Source organism: Lagenorhynchus albirostris, chromosome 13 (genome assembly GCF_949774975.1).
Source record: "Lagenorhynchus albirostris chromosome 13, mLagAlb1.1, whole genome shotgun sequence".
In the NCBI taxonomy this organism is placed as follows: domain Eukaryota; kingdom Metazoa; phylum Chordata; class Mammalia; order Artiodactyla; family Delphinidae; genus Lagenorhynchus; species Lagenorhynchus albirostris.
The window spans coordinates 4934693-4948558 of NC_083107.1; the positions used below are offsets into that span (position 1 = coordinate 4934693).

Sequence of the window (13866 nt, forward strand, 5' to 3'; positions counted from 1 at the left end):
GCTGTTAGGAACACTGGGGTGCATGTATCTTTTTGAATTATAGTTTTCTCTGGATATATGCCCAGAAGTGGGATTGCAGGATCATATGATAACTCTATTTTTAGTTTTCTAAGGAACCACCATACTGTTCTCTATAGTGGCTGTACCAATTTTCATTCTTACCAACAGCATATGAGGGTTCCCTTTTCTCCATTCCCTCTCCAGGATTTATTATTTGTAGATGTTTTGATGATGGCCATTTTGACAAGAATGAGGTGACACCTCATTGTAGTTTTGATTTCTCTAATAATTAGTGATGTTGAGCATTTTTTCATGTGCCTGTTGGCTATCTGTATGTCTTCTTTGGAAAAATGTCTATTTAGGTCTTCTGCACATTTTTTGATTGGGTTTTTTGGTTATTATTGAGTTGTATGACTATTTGTGTATTTTGGAGATTAATCCCTTGTCAGAGGCATCATTTGCAAATAATTTCTCCAGTTCTATAGGTCATCTTCTCACTTTGTTTATGGTTTCATTTGCTGTGCAAAAGCTTTTAAAGTTTACTTAGGTCCCATTTGGTTTTGCTTTTATTGGCATCTAGAAGATGGATCGGGAAAAATATTGCTGTGATTTATGTCAAAGAATGTTCTGCCTGTATTTTCCTCTAGGAGTTTTATAGTATCTGGCCTTACATTTATGTTTTTAATCCATGTGGAGTTTATTTTTGTATAGGGTGTTAAAGAATGTTCTAATTTCATTCTTTTACATGTAGCTGTCCAGTTTTCCCAGCACCACTTATTGATGAGATTATCTTTTCTCCACTGTATATTATTGCTTCCTTTGTTTAATTGACCACAGGTGTGTGGGTTTATTTCTGGGCTTTCTATCCTGTTCCATTGATCTATATTTCTGTTTTTGTGACAGTACCATACTGCTTTGATGATTGTAGCTTTTCAGTATAGTCTGAAGCCAGAGAGCCTGATTCCTCCAGCTGTTTTTCTTTCTCAAGATTGCTCTGGCTATTCAGGGTCTTTTCTGTTTCCATAGAGATTTAAAAATTTTTTGTTCTAGTTCTGTGAAAAATGCCATTGGTAGTTTGATAGGGATTTCACTGAATCTGTAGATTACCTGGAGTAGTACAGTCAGTTTGAAAATACTGATTCTTCCAATCTAAGAACATGGTATATCTTTCCATCTGTTTGTGTCATTTTCAAATTCTTTCATCAGTGTCTGATAGTTTTCGGGGTACAGGTCTTTTGCCTCCTTAGGTACGTTTATTCCTAGGTGTTTTATTCTTTTTGATGTGATGATAAATGGCATTGTTTCCTTAATTTCTGTTTCTGATCTTATTGTTAGTGTATAGAAATGCAAGAGATTTCTGTGTATTAATTTTCTATCCTGCAACTTTACCAAATTCACTGATGAGCTCTAGTAGTTTTCTGGTAGCATCTTTAGCATTTTCTATGTACAGTATCATGTCATCTGCAAACAGTGACAGTTTTACCTCTTTTCCAATTTGGTTTCCTTTTATTTCTTTTTCTTCTCTGATTGCTCTGGCTAGGAATCCTAAAATTAAGTTGAATAAAAGTGGCAAGAGTGGGCATCCTTGTACTGTTCCTGAGGAAATCTTAGAGGAAATGCTTTCAGCTTTTCAGTGTTGATTATAATGTTAGCTGTGGGTTTGTCATATATGACTTTTATTATGTTCCCTCTATGCCCACTTTCTGGAGAGTTTTTATCATAAATGGGTGCTGAATTTTGTCAAAAGCTTCTTCTGCATCTATTGAGATGATCATATGGTTTTTATTCTTCAATTTGTTAATGTGGTGTAGCACACTGATTGATTTGTGGATACTGAAAAACCCTTGCATCTCTGGGATAAATCCCATTTGATCATGGTGTATGATCCTTTTAATGTATTGTTGGATTTGGTTTGCTAGTATTTTTTGAGGATGTTTGCATTTATATTCATCACTGATATTGGCCTGTAATTTTCTTTTTTTGTGGCATCTTTGTCTGGTTTTGGTATCAGGGTGATGGGGGCCTCATAGAATGCATTTGGAAGTGTTGCTTCCTCTGCAATTCTTTGGAATAGTTTCAGAAGGATAGGCATTAACTCTTCTCTAAATATTTGGTAGAATTCACCTGTGAAGCCATCTGGTCCTGAACTTTTGTTTGTTAGGAGTTTTAAAATCACAGACTCAATTTCAGTACTTGTAATTGGTCTGTTCATATTATCTATTTCATCCTGTTTCAGTCTTGGGAGACTGTACCTTTCTAGGAATTTGTCCATTTCTTTTAGGTTGTCCATTTTATTGGCATATAGCTAGTTGTTGTAGTCTCTTATGGTCCTCTTATGACACTGTATTTCTGCAGTGTCAGTTGTAACTTCTTTTTTGTTTCTAATTTTATTACTTTGGGCCATCTCCCTTTTTTCTTGATGAGTCTGGCTAAAGGTTTATCAATTTTCTTTATTCCTGTTCTGATCTTTATGATTTCTTCTACTAACTTTGGGTTTTGTTTGTTCTTCTTCCTGTAGTTACTTTAGGTATTAGATTATTTGAGATTTTTCTTGTTTCCTAAGATTGTATCACTATAAACTCCTCTTTTAGAACTGCCTTTGCTGCATCCCAGAGGTTTTGGATGGACATGTTTTTTTCATTTGTCTCTAGGGTTTTTTTTTCTTATTTCCTCTTTGATTTCTTCAGGTGATCCATTGGTTCTTTAGTAGCATATTATATAGCCTCCACATGTTTGTGGTTTTTGCAGTTTTTTTCTTGTAGTTGATTTCTAATCTCAGTGTTGTGGTTGGAAACGATGCTTGATATGATTTCCATTTTCTTAAATTTACCAAGGCTTGCTTTGTGGCCCAACATGTGATCTATCCTGGAGAATGTTCCATGTGCACTTGAAAAGAATGTGTATTCCCTGCTTTCAGATGGAATGCTCTTATAATTAAGTCCATCTGGTCTACTGTGCCATGTAAGGCCTGAGTTTCCTGATTGATGCTCAGTCTGGATGATCTGTCCATTGATGTAAGTAGGGTGTTAAAGTCCCCCACTATTATTGCCTTACTGTCAATTTCTCCTTTTATAGCTGATAACATTCTCCTTAGATATCGAGGTGCTCCTTCTATGCTAGGTGCATATATAGTTACAATTGTTAAATCTTCTTCTTGGATTGATCCCTTGATCATTATGTAGTGTCCTTCTTTGTCTCTTGTAACAGTCTTTATTTTAAAGTCTATTTTGTCTGATACGAGAATTGCTACACCAGCTTTCTTTTGATTTCCATTTGCATGGTATATCTTTTTCCATCCCCTCAGTTTCAGTCTGTATATATCTCTAGATCTGAAGTGGGTCTCTGGTAGATGATATATGTATATATGGGTCTTGCTTTTGTATCCATTCAGCCAGTCTGTATGTTCTTATTGCCATTTTGTTAATTGTTCTGGATTTGTTTTGGTAGGACTTTTTTTTTTCTTTTCCTCTTTTGTTCTCTTCTCTTGTGATTTGATGACTACCTCTAGTGTTAGTTTCCTTTTTTATGTGTATATCTATTGTAGATTTTTGGTTTGTGGTTAACATGAGGTCTTGGTATAGCAGGCTATATATATACATTATTGTATTAAGTTGCTGATCTCTTAATTTCAAATGCATTTTAAATATCCTGCATTTGTACTCTCCTCATGATTACTGGTTTTCATATCTTTGTGTGTCTATGATTTCCTGCCTTTACTGTATGTTTTCCTTTACTGGTAAGCTTTCCTGTTACATAAGTTTCTTGTTTCTCGTTGTGGCCTTTCCTTTTCTGCTTATAGAAGTTCCTTTAGCATGTTTTGTAAAGCTGCCTTGGTGGTACTGAATTCTTTTAGCTTTTACTTATCTGTAAAGCTTTTGATTTCTCCATCAAATCTGAAGAATAAACTTGCTGTGTAGATTATTCTTGGTGGTAGGTTTTTCCATTACATCATTGTAAAAATACAGTGCCACTCCCTTCTTGCCTACAGAGTTTCTGATGAAAAACCAACTGATAAGCTTATGTGGTTTCCCTTGTATGTTATTTTCTGCTTTTCCCTTGTTGCTTTTAATCATTAATTTTTGTCACTTTGATTACTATGTGTCTCAGCATGTTCCTCCTTGATTTTAATCCTGTATGGGACTCTCTGTGCTTCCTGGAATTGGGTGACTGTTTACTTTCCCATGTTAGGGAAAATTTCAGCTATTCTCTCTTCAATTATTTTCTCAGGTCCTTTCTCTCTCTCTTCTCCTTCTGGGACCCCTATAATTGGTGCATTTGACATTGTCCCCAAGGTCTTGTAAACTGTCCTCATATTTCTCATTCTTTTTTCTGTTCTTTAGCAGTGGCTTCCACCACTGGGTCTTCCTAATCTAACTTTGCAGCCCCATGTAGGTTGATGAGTCTGAACTTTTAAAAGCAACCTATATGAGTCTGAAAATAAGTGGTCTCAAGACCAATTTTACAGACTATTAATGGAGCAAATAAGGAACTCTAATGGTGAAATTGTGAGGAAAATAATTTTAGTGCAATGAAAAAGAAAAGGAGACAGCAAAGGAAATAAGGGTACAATGAAGTAAGAGAAAGTACAAGAAGCAAAGAGTAGAATTTTAAGGAGAGTTGGCAAATGCTGCAGAGTATCAGTGAAATGAGGAGGGAGGGGGAGAAAGCTGAATAACACTTGAAGGAGTCTGTAAGAGGCTCGAAATATCCAGTAGGCCGTGAGGAATCACTGAAGCCTTTGATGGCAGAGTAGAAGGACCTTGAGTTCACCTCCTCTCACGAGCACACCAAAATCACAACTAACTGCTGAACCACCATCGATAAAAGAGTGGAACCTACCAAAAATGACATTCTACATCCAAGGAATTAAAGAAGAAATCATGATGAGATGGTATGAGGGGCACACTCGCACTATAATCAAATCCCATACTACCCGGGTGGGCAACCCACAAACTGGAGAATAATTATATTGCAGAAGTTCTCCCACAGGCATGAGAACTCTGAGCCCCACATCAGGCTCCCTGACCTAGGAGTCTGGCATCAGGAGGAAGAGCCCCCAGAGCATTTGGCTTTGAAGGCCCATGGGGCTTCACTGCAGGAGCTCCACAGGACTGGGGGAAAGAGATTCCACTCTTGGAGGGCACACAAGGTCTTGTGCACACCAAAACCCAGGGCAAAAGCAGTGACTCCACAGGAGTCATTACCTGCTGGTTTGGAGGGTCTGCTGGGCAGGCGGCAGCTGTGGCTCTCTCTGGGATCATAAAAGCTGGTGGCAGACATATCTGGGAGTGTTCATCTGCGTGAACTCTTGATAGAGGCAGATATCTTGCTTGGGTCTTTGGCACCGAGACCTGGCCTCCTGCAGCAGCCTGTAGGCTCCGGTGCTGGGCTGCATCAGGCCAAACGACCACCCAGGGCAGGAGCACAGCCCCACCCATCAGCAGACAGGCTGCCTAAAGACTTCCTGAGCCCACAGCCAGCTCTAGATGTTCCCCTTGACACGGCCCTGCCCCCCAGAGGGCCAAGCCCCAGCGGCACCCACCAGTGGTCAGGCACTGGCCCCTCCTACCAGGAAGCCTGCATAAGCCCCTAAACCAGCCTCACCCACCAGAAGCAAGAAAACTATCATCCCACAGCCTGTGGAACTGAGTACACAAACAGGTCAGAAGCTACCCTGGGAGTCCCAGGCCATTGGGTAGTAAGAGGGGAGTGTACTGACACACAGGACATCCCCTACAGAGGGCCACTTCTCCAAGACCAAGAAACATAACTAATCTTCCATATACATAAAAATACAAATAGAAAGTTAACAAAATGAGACAGCAAAGGAATACATTCCAGACGAAGGAACAAGATAAAACCCCAGCAAAACAACTAAATGAAGTGGAGACAGGCAATCTGCCCAAGAAAGAGTTCAATATAATGATCGTAAAGATGATCCAAGAACTTGGGGAAAGAATGGATGCACAGAGCAAAAAGCTATAAGACGTTTTTAACACAAAGTTAGAAAATATAGAGGCAACCAGAGTTGAATACCATAACTTTAAATGAAAAATACAGTAGAAGGGATCAATGGCAGAATAAATGAGGCAGAAAAATGAATCAGTGAGCAGAAACACAAATACTGCCAATATTGTGTTTGATTACAGAATTCATGAAAACCAGTAACTGCTGACATCCTGTCTGGAAAGTGGATATTTAGGCTTCCCCTGTGCATTCATCATGAAGTGCTTTACCTAAAACTATTCATTAGGTACGGAAGATGACTTAAGTTGCTATTAGCTCTGGAAATAGAATGATTAGTAAGTATCTGCAACATCACAGAATTTATATTCAAGTAAAGAAAACTAAGATAGATATGGACATGCACAGCAGAGGCTCTACGGGGCAGAGAGAGGGGTTAAGAGTAGGCAGCAGGACAGCACAACCTCCAAGAAGAAGATATAGTTCAGCTGGGAAGTGAAAAAGGAATGGCAGTCCCCAGGTTAAGAGGAATCTAAGAGCATTCTGGGCAGAGGAAATAGCATGGTAAACCTCAAGGTCATGAAATCTTACTACAGGAAAACAAAATTGCATTTCAAATAAACAGCTGTGTTGTTTACCTGGATGTATTAATTGGATATATGCTGTACTCCTTCCTTCTGTATTCTTGGCTAAACAGATAAATGGATGTAGAAAAAATTTACTTTCCACTGCTGTAATATTAAGCCGTGCAATGACCGCACTCTTTCTTTTGTTGAAAGGATTCTGCACGCTGTTCAAAAGAGTAATAAAATTGTATAAATGCCATCAATTATAGATACGATAAGCATCCCTGGTTTATCGTTACAGGAGAAATAATCACCAGCCCTAAGCACAGGTATAAGAATCAGGCTTTTAGCAAGACTGATCTGATGTTTCATAGCCCTAAGACCCCTGTTAGTAAAAGACTCAGTAGCACAGAGAAATAAAATTAAAATTACCAGCTTCCAAGAAGGAAAATGGGGACCTAGGCATTCTGGTCTCCATGGGGCACGAAGACTATATGAAACGAGTAGATTGGGACAGATGGGAAAGGGTTTGCAGGTGATGCTAAGAAGTAATAGGACGCCATCAGAGACCTGAGCAGGGGAGTGCCTGATTCTTGGCCACAATTAATGAGTCTTTTCTAAACTACTTTAAAAATGGAATGACATGAAGGATAATTCAGGACAGTTGCTTCATGGGAATGCTGCAACATTTTTAACTGAATTTAAGAGAAAGCCTTCCAAGGGGTCTGGAATTTGTACCATAATGACATGTACCATCACCTTCATTGGACAAGATCTTAGGAATCCTGCTGAGCTTAGCAAAACTCAATATGGGCAGCAAAGGGTTAAGGACCAATCAATGACCAACTCGATCACGGCCACTAGATTCAATCATAATGGTTATATAACGTATGACATGGGATTTAATACCAAAATGTCTGGCTCTTGGCATACTTACTATGTAAACTCTTCCATCATCATAGGCTCATATTCCTTAATTCCTGACCCATTCCACCTCCAGTAGACAAAGTTACTTAACTGGCCGGTAACATTGCAGATCAGTTGAAGCCAGGATCCTGCAAAGGAATGGATTTTGAATCATAACATTAATGGACTTTTACCTGATCTATCTAGATTAATAAATGACTGTTGAACAAAAATTTTAAATTATAGGAAAGCAAAAAGAAGAAATTGCCCTTATATCCACCACCAAGAGATAAGCACTATTAGTAACTTTACATATCTCATTCCTTACCTTTCTGTGTACGTATGCAGTTTTTAAAATGGGGTGTCGTTGTCTACTATTTGTAATTATTGTACATTGAGAATTTCGGCTCACGTGATTAGCCTTCCAAAATAGGCTATTTCATGACAGTTTACTATTCCATCATACAGACATACTATGATGAATTCCTTTCCTATTGCTAAACATGATGTTTCTAATTTTCCATTATTATGATTAACATTCCAATGAATGTTCCTGTACGTCAACATTGTACATATCCTGAAGTATTACTCTGAATAAAAATCTGGAAGAATTGAGTTAAAAGAGAGACATACTTTTAAAAGCCAAACGCCCTGTCCCAAGGGAGACTACACCAGTCTGCACTCTGTCCAGCAGTGTATGCAAGAGTCATTTATCCCCGAAAGCTCCAGATACCAAGTGTTTTTGGTTAGTCATTGCCAGTTGAGAGAAGAAAAAAATTCCATTTAAATTTTCATCTGCGTTTCTTGAGCTCATGGTGAATTAGTATTCATTTGCCCTTCTTTTAAGAATTGCTTGTTATGGGCTTCCCTGGTGGCACAGTAGTTAAGAATCCACCTGCCAATGCAGGATCCGGGAAGATCCCACATGCCGCGGAGTAACTAAGCCTGTGCGCCACAACTACTGAGCCTGTGCTCTAGAGCCCATGTGCCACAACTACTGAAGCCCGTGTGCCTAGAGCCGGTGCTGCACAACAAGAGAAGCCACCGCAGTGAGAAGCCTGTGCACCGCAAGGAAGAGTAGCCCCTGCTCTCTGCAACTAGAGAAAAGCCCACGCAAAGCAACGAAGACCCAACGCAGCCAAAAATAAATAGAACAAATAAATTTTTAAGAAGAGAATTGCTTATTATTCCTAATGGCCATTACTAAGCTGCATTCTCATATTATTAACCTTATGATGCATGGAAGCTCTTTAATTATCAAGTAACTCTTTATCATACATGAAAACTACCGCAAATATCTTTCAGAGCTTGTTTTCATTTTGTTACTGTTTATGGAAATTCTTTAGTGTATATATTTTTATTATTTGGCCAAATTTACAATTGTTTTATACTACGTCTTCAGTATTTTTTGTTGTCGTTGAAAAGCTCTCTACCATCAAATCAGGAAAATATTCCATGTACTTTTTTCTTTCAGGTATATATGATGTTTGCATTGCTGTAGTTTGAGTGTTTTAGTTCTTTAATCTGTCTAGAATATAACTTGGGTATGGTATGAGAGAAAGCTTTAACTTAATGTTTTTATCCAAATAGTTGACTGATAATTCCAGAATCTCTTACTGAATAATAAATCTCTTCCTCAGTTACGTAAGAATTATAAAATAATTATTTGGGACTTTCTAGGTTGATCTGAATGTGTATACTGGCGCCAGGGGTACCACACTCTTAATTATTGCAGTTTTAGGGTAAATATTCATATCATTTAGCTTTTCTTCCCAGTATTATCTTAGTAATCTCAGCATTTTATTCTCCCAGGTGAATTTCAGTATCACTTGACAATTTTTAAGCCCATTCATATTTTTATTGGAATTCCATTAAAACTGTAACTTACTGTTGAGAGTCCATATCTTTACAATTTCCAGTTTTTCATATAGGAAAAACACACATCCTTATTACAGTTTTTCTTAAATTTGTGTTTCTTGAGAGATTGTTTTTATTATTTCTCCCTTTGGAGCTTTTTTGGATTTTTTTATCCCAGTTGCCTAACTCTCCATGAATTTTTAATACCACAGATATACACTATATCTATTGATTTAGATTTTTTCACCTCCTAAGAACCAATTTTCTCCCCATTGCCGACAACATCTCCCCATCCCTTTAAGAATGTATGCTTTAAATCTCCCAGTTTTTCGAGATTTATAGGTCAGAATTTGTGGGGGTTTTGTTTGGTTGGTTTTTTCTTCCTTATAAATCCAATATAATTTTTAAAGGTTTTGCTAAGCTATCTTATAGACATGTCTATGGCATTTACTGTTGCAAATAGGATCTCTTTTCCCATTTTCTTGGTTTTTGCTAAATAAGTCTAATATTTTAGAATATTAATTTTATATCTGGTCAATACAATAATATTTGTAGATACATCATTATATGATCTGAAAATAATACAGTTCTTTTCTCCCCTACAGTCAGCATGCCTTGGTTCTTTTATCTTTGCATTAGTGGGCACTTCTGGAACATGTTAAGGCCTAGACCTGTAGAAGGTTTAACACTATATAGTGTTTCACCATTAAAAATGTTGGTGACGATTGGTTTGAATTGATGTTATTAAGTGCAGAAAGTATCCCTCAATTCCTATTTTTCTAAGTCATTTTATTGGTAATTAATATGAAATCTTATCAAATAAATGTCTGATTATAGGATACTCATATGCCACGGTGATCAGGCCTCTGATCAATGTGATATATGAAAATTATTATTTCCTAATGTGAACTTCTTAGACTTGTAGATCCAATCTAGGCTTTAGAGCTCTAAGTGTACATTCCTCGAGCATGCTTTCTCAACAGGGCGAAATGTGTGTCTTGGCGAGGAGAGCAAGAGAAGCTTAGCTATTGCAGTGGTGTGGGGCCTTTCAAAGTGCCACAGTGCACATCTGGGTATTAAATACCTGAGCAACTAACGAGTATGAGGGAAAAAATGGCTTGTTAGGCGCTACAGGGGAGCAATGATGGGGGAAAAAAGGGTTGAAACACTGCTCTGGATTCTACGGGACAATATTTACAATTTTCACATCTTTGTTTACATCTACGAATGTCTTTATATTACTTTCCACCACGAAGAACAACTTGGCCAAGTACAGAATTCAGAGGTCACACATTTTACCTTCTAATCTCTGTACAATTGCTCTTTGTCTTCATGCAGTTACTATTACAGAATTCTATATGCCAGCCTCATTTTTGATCCTCTGATACAAAAATCTGTTTTTATGTTTGGACCGGTGGTTTCCAACAGAACTTTCAGCGTTGGCAAAAATGTTCTGTAGTTGTGCTGTCTCATACGTAGTCACTAATCACATGTCACTCTTCAGCCCTTGACTGAGGGACTAATTTTTAATTAAACTAAATAAATTTCCTTAAATTTACATGTATGTAGCCACACATGCCTAGTGGCTATCATATTGCATAGCTTAGATCTGAATGCTTATCGTGTTACATCTTTATTCTTAAAATGAACATTATCACTAACTTGGAAAAATAATTTTCTAGAATAACTGTCTTTTTGGCCTGTAGTCCTATTCTTCTACCTAAAAGCTTAACTCTGATCATAAGAACTCCATCCTGCGCCAAGTAAGTTACATTTCCTATTCCTAGGCCTACTGAACTTGGTCTTTTCTTTTTTTTTTTTTTAAGATTTTTTTGATGTGGACTGCTTTTAAAGTCTTCATTGAAGTTGCTTCTGTTTTATGTTTTGGTCTCCTGGCTGCGAGGCATGTAGGATCTTAGTTCCCCAACCCGGGATCGAACCCGCACCCCCTACATTAGAAGGCGAAGTCTTAACCACTGGACGGCCAGGGAAGTCCCTGAACTTGGTCTTTGGCTGATGGCTTCACCAGTAATAAGCGTCCATAGGAAAGTAAGGGTGGGCCAATCAGACATGGCTAGATGTTTGCCGTAAGAGGCAAGAAATCCAAAGAAACATTTAAGACATAATCTGTGCCACTTTCCCTCTAACTTTAGATATATATCCACTAAACAGCTTAGGTTGTGTGCTTAGGTTGTGTGCAGTAAAGGTACAGTTTATCTTAATCTCGAGTGCAACAACTACTGATTTCAGCATATCCTGATTGTAGCTCACTTACCCAAGACCACTTCTATCGTCTCATTAGCTGGACTCACAATCTCAGGTCTCTTGTTCCTGGATTTCACTGAAAGAAAAACATCCATAAGGTCTCTCATAGACCAGAATCTCAAGTGATGACCACACTTGGCAAAATCTACCAAAAATATACTACAAGGCATCTGCCCGATATTCCCTCTACTGGCCAAAGCATATATAGCAGGAAACAGAAGGCCAGAGGTGAAGGTAGGAGGCTGACACAGAGACCACAGCAGAACCCACAGAGTTGGCCCTTCTGAACCCAGAGTTTGGTGCTGCAAAAAACACCCCGCACGTCACCAGGCCCTGGGGCTCCAGACAAGTGCCCCTCTTCATGCAAATCAGGAAAAACGAGTCGTTGTGGAAAGGGACTTATTAACCAGAAGGCCATCTATTGGTAGACGTGCTTGTACTTAGTAATTTTCACAATGACCCAAGAGTGAAAGCCACCATTATTGAAGAATGCCAAACATTTTGGCATAATTTATTAAAATAAGCATAAAAATACTAAGGAGCTCCAGAAATTAATCTGACCTATCTGGGGCCACGCCTGAGAAACTATGAACTTGAATGCCCAGTATTTATTCCGCCGCAGTCAAAAAAAAAAAAAAAATGTTAGCTCCATCAGGGCAGGATACTGTCTCCTTTGTTCCCTAATGTATACCTAGAACAGTGCCTGAAACATAGTAGATGCCCAATAAATATTTCTAAATCCACCTTTAGAAGAAAACAAAATACAACCTCACATCTGATTAAGTATATTATTTCTACGGGATTCTAAGGGATCAGAAAGGATGGCAGAAAGTATTTAAAACCCATTTGGCCTATTTTTAAAACTCTGTAGTGCCTGTTTTCCCTAAAATTTGGTCTGCTGGTCTGGTTGCAGTACCCCAAGGAAAACAAATCAGCTCCACAATGACCAGAGAGGGGCTGCTCAGGAACTCAGATGGTTGTGATTCAAGGACTCCTGAAATTTACGAGTCATTGATGCTTGTAGGATGTAGGGAAGGAATTGATTCTGAGACAATAAAATTAACCTTTGAAGAAAAAATGAATTATTGTAGAATTGAGAAAACATAGCTCTCTGAAAAGTGATCATAATCTGGGTTTACCTGGGAGAGGCCCTGTTTATCCCTGTTGCTCCAGAGTAATTACTGATAGAGACTGCTTTGACTTCCAAAGTCCTGGTTAAACGAACTCTATTCTTATCTTACTGGAAGCTTAGAAAACCCTGGTATTTACAGAAAGGTTGAGCATTCTGCCCATCCCCGGGGAACTTGTAGGAGTGCCTTGGTTTTATTTTGTTGTAGTTTTTAATATGGAATATGGTTAATAGAAGCCTCAGGAAAACTAACAAGAATAATCATCATGTACCTACTCATTTCTCATCTGTTTGGCCCCAGGCACAGGACCGCAAGCTGAGCACACTTGATCTCTCGCTTTTGCAGCAAGCTTGGAAGCTTGAATTTTCTTACAGAGGAGCAAACAGCCTCAGAGAAGTTAAGCGACTGGACTAACAGAGATCTAACAAGAGTGTAACTTGTGCCAAAGTTCATTAGCATCCATCCATCACGCCAGTGATGGCTAGACACTCAGACTGCCCAAGTGAGGGATCTCAGAACTGTCGTTCCTCCAGTGCCTCTCCAGAGAACCCTCTGGAGAAGCAGCTCTAGCCAGGCCAAAGAACGTGCTCCGAGTTCAGCTGCAACACATAGCTCATCCTTGTCTGTTTGATCAGCACTGCCTCTGAAGTAGGAATGAGAAACACATACATAGCACGTAACAACAAAAACTAAACTAAAGCCAGGTGACCTCTGGCAAGTCATCAAGCTTCTCTTGGATTTAGTCCCTCCATAGACAGTGAAGGTGATATTAGAGTTATGGTCTCTGGGCCTTCCTGGATTTAAAATCCTAGGATTGGAGCTCTGGCTCACCTAGAGTAATGAGTTTTATCGCCCGGGTGACATGATACTGCTTTCCCAAGTGTGCGTAGGATGCATGACACGTATAGTGCCCATTATGCGCCGTAGTCACGTTCGTGATGATGAGTTTATTTGTTATTCCAACAAAGTTTATATTGTCAAGAAGCAGAGGTTTGCAGTCCTAAACAGAGGGAGAGGAAGGAAGTATTGAAAACCAATAATTCATATTTATATTCGTACGTATACGAATAGAAAGGTTCCTTGCATACAAGTTTTAATATTGCATTTTTTTGCAAAGTCATAATTACATTCCCAGGATTTACATTTTTATGCCTATGAGGCTTGCACTTTGAAGACAA

The 13866-nt window shown here is 38.6% G+C and overlaps 1 protein-coding gene across 3 annotated transcripts in view; it reads right to left on the bottom strand.

Moving 5' to 3' along the window:
* IL1R1 (interleukin 1 receptor type 1) overlaps positions 1 to 13866 on the bottom strand; it is an 88832-nt gene that overhangs the window by 5641 nt on the left and 69325 nt on the right. For all 3 annotated transcript variants that reach the window (XM_060169406.1, XM_060169404.1, XM_060169405.1), the window contains 4 exons: positions 13520 to 13688; positions 11569 to 11634; positions 7468 to 7585; positions 6603 to 6754 (listed from right to left, as the gene is read on the bottom strand). In XM_060169406.1, coding sequence (XP_060025389.1) covers positions 6603 to 6754; positions 7468 to 7585; positions 11569 to 11634; positions 13520 to 13688 — 505 coding nt within the window. The remainder of the gene's footprint in view (positions 1 to 6602; positions 6755 to 7467; positions 7586 to 11568; positions 11635 to 13519; positions 13689 to 13866) is intronic.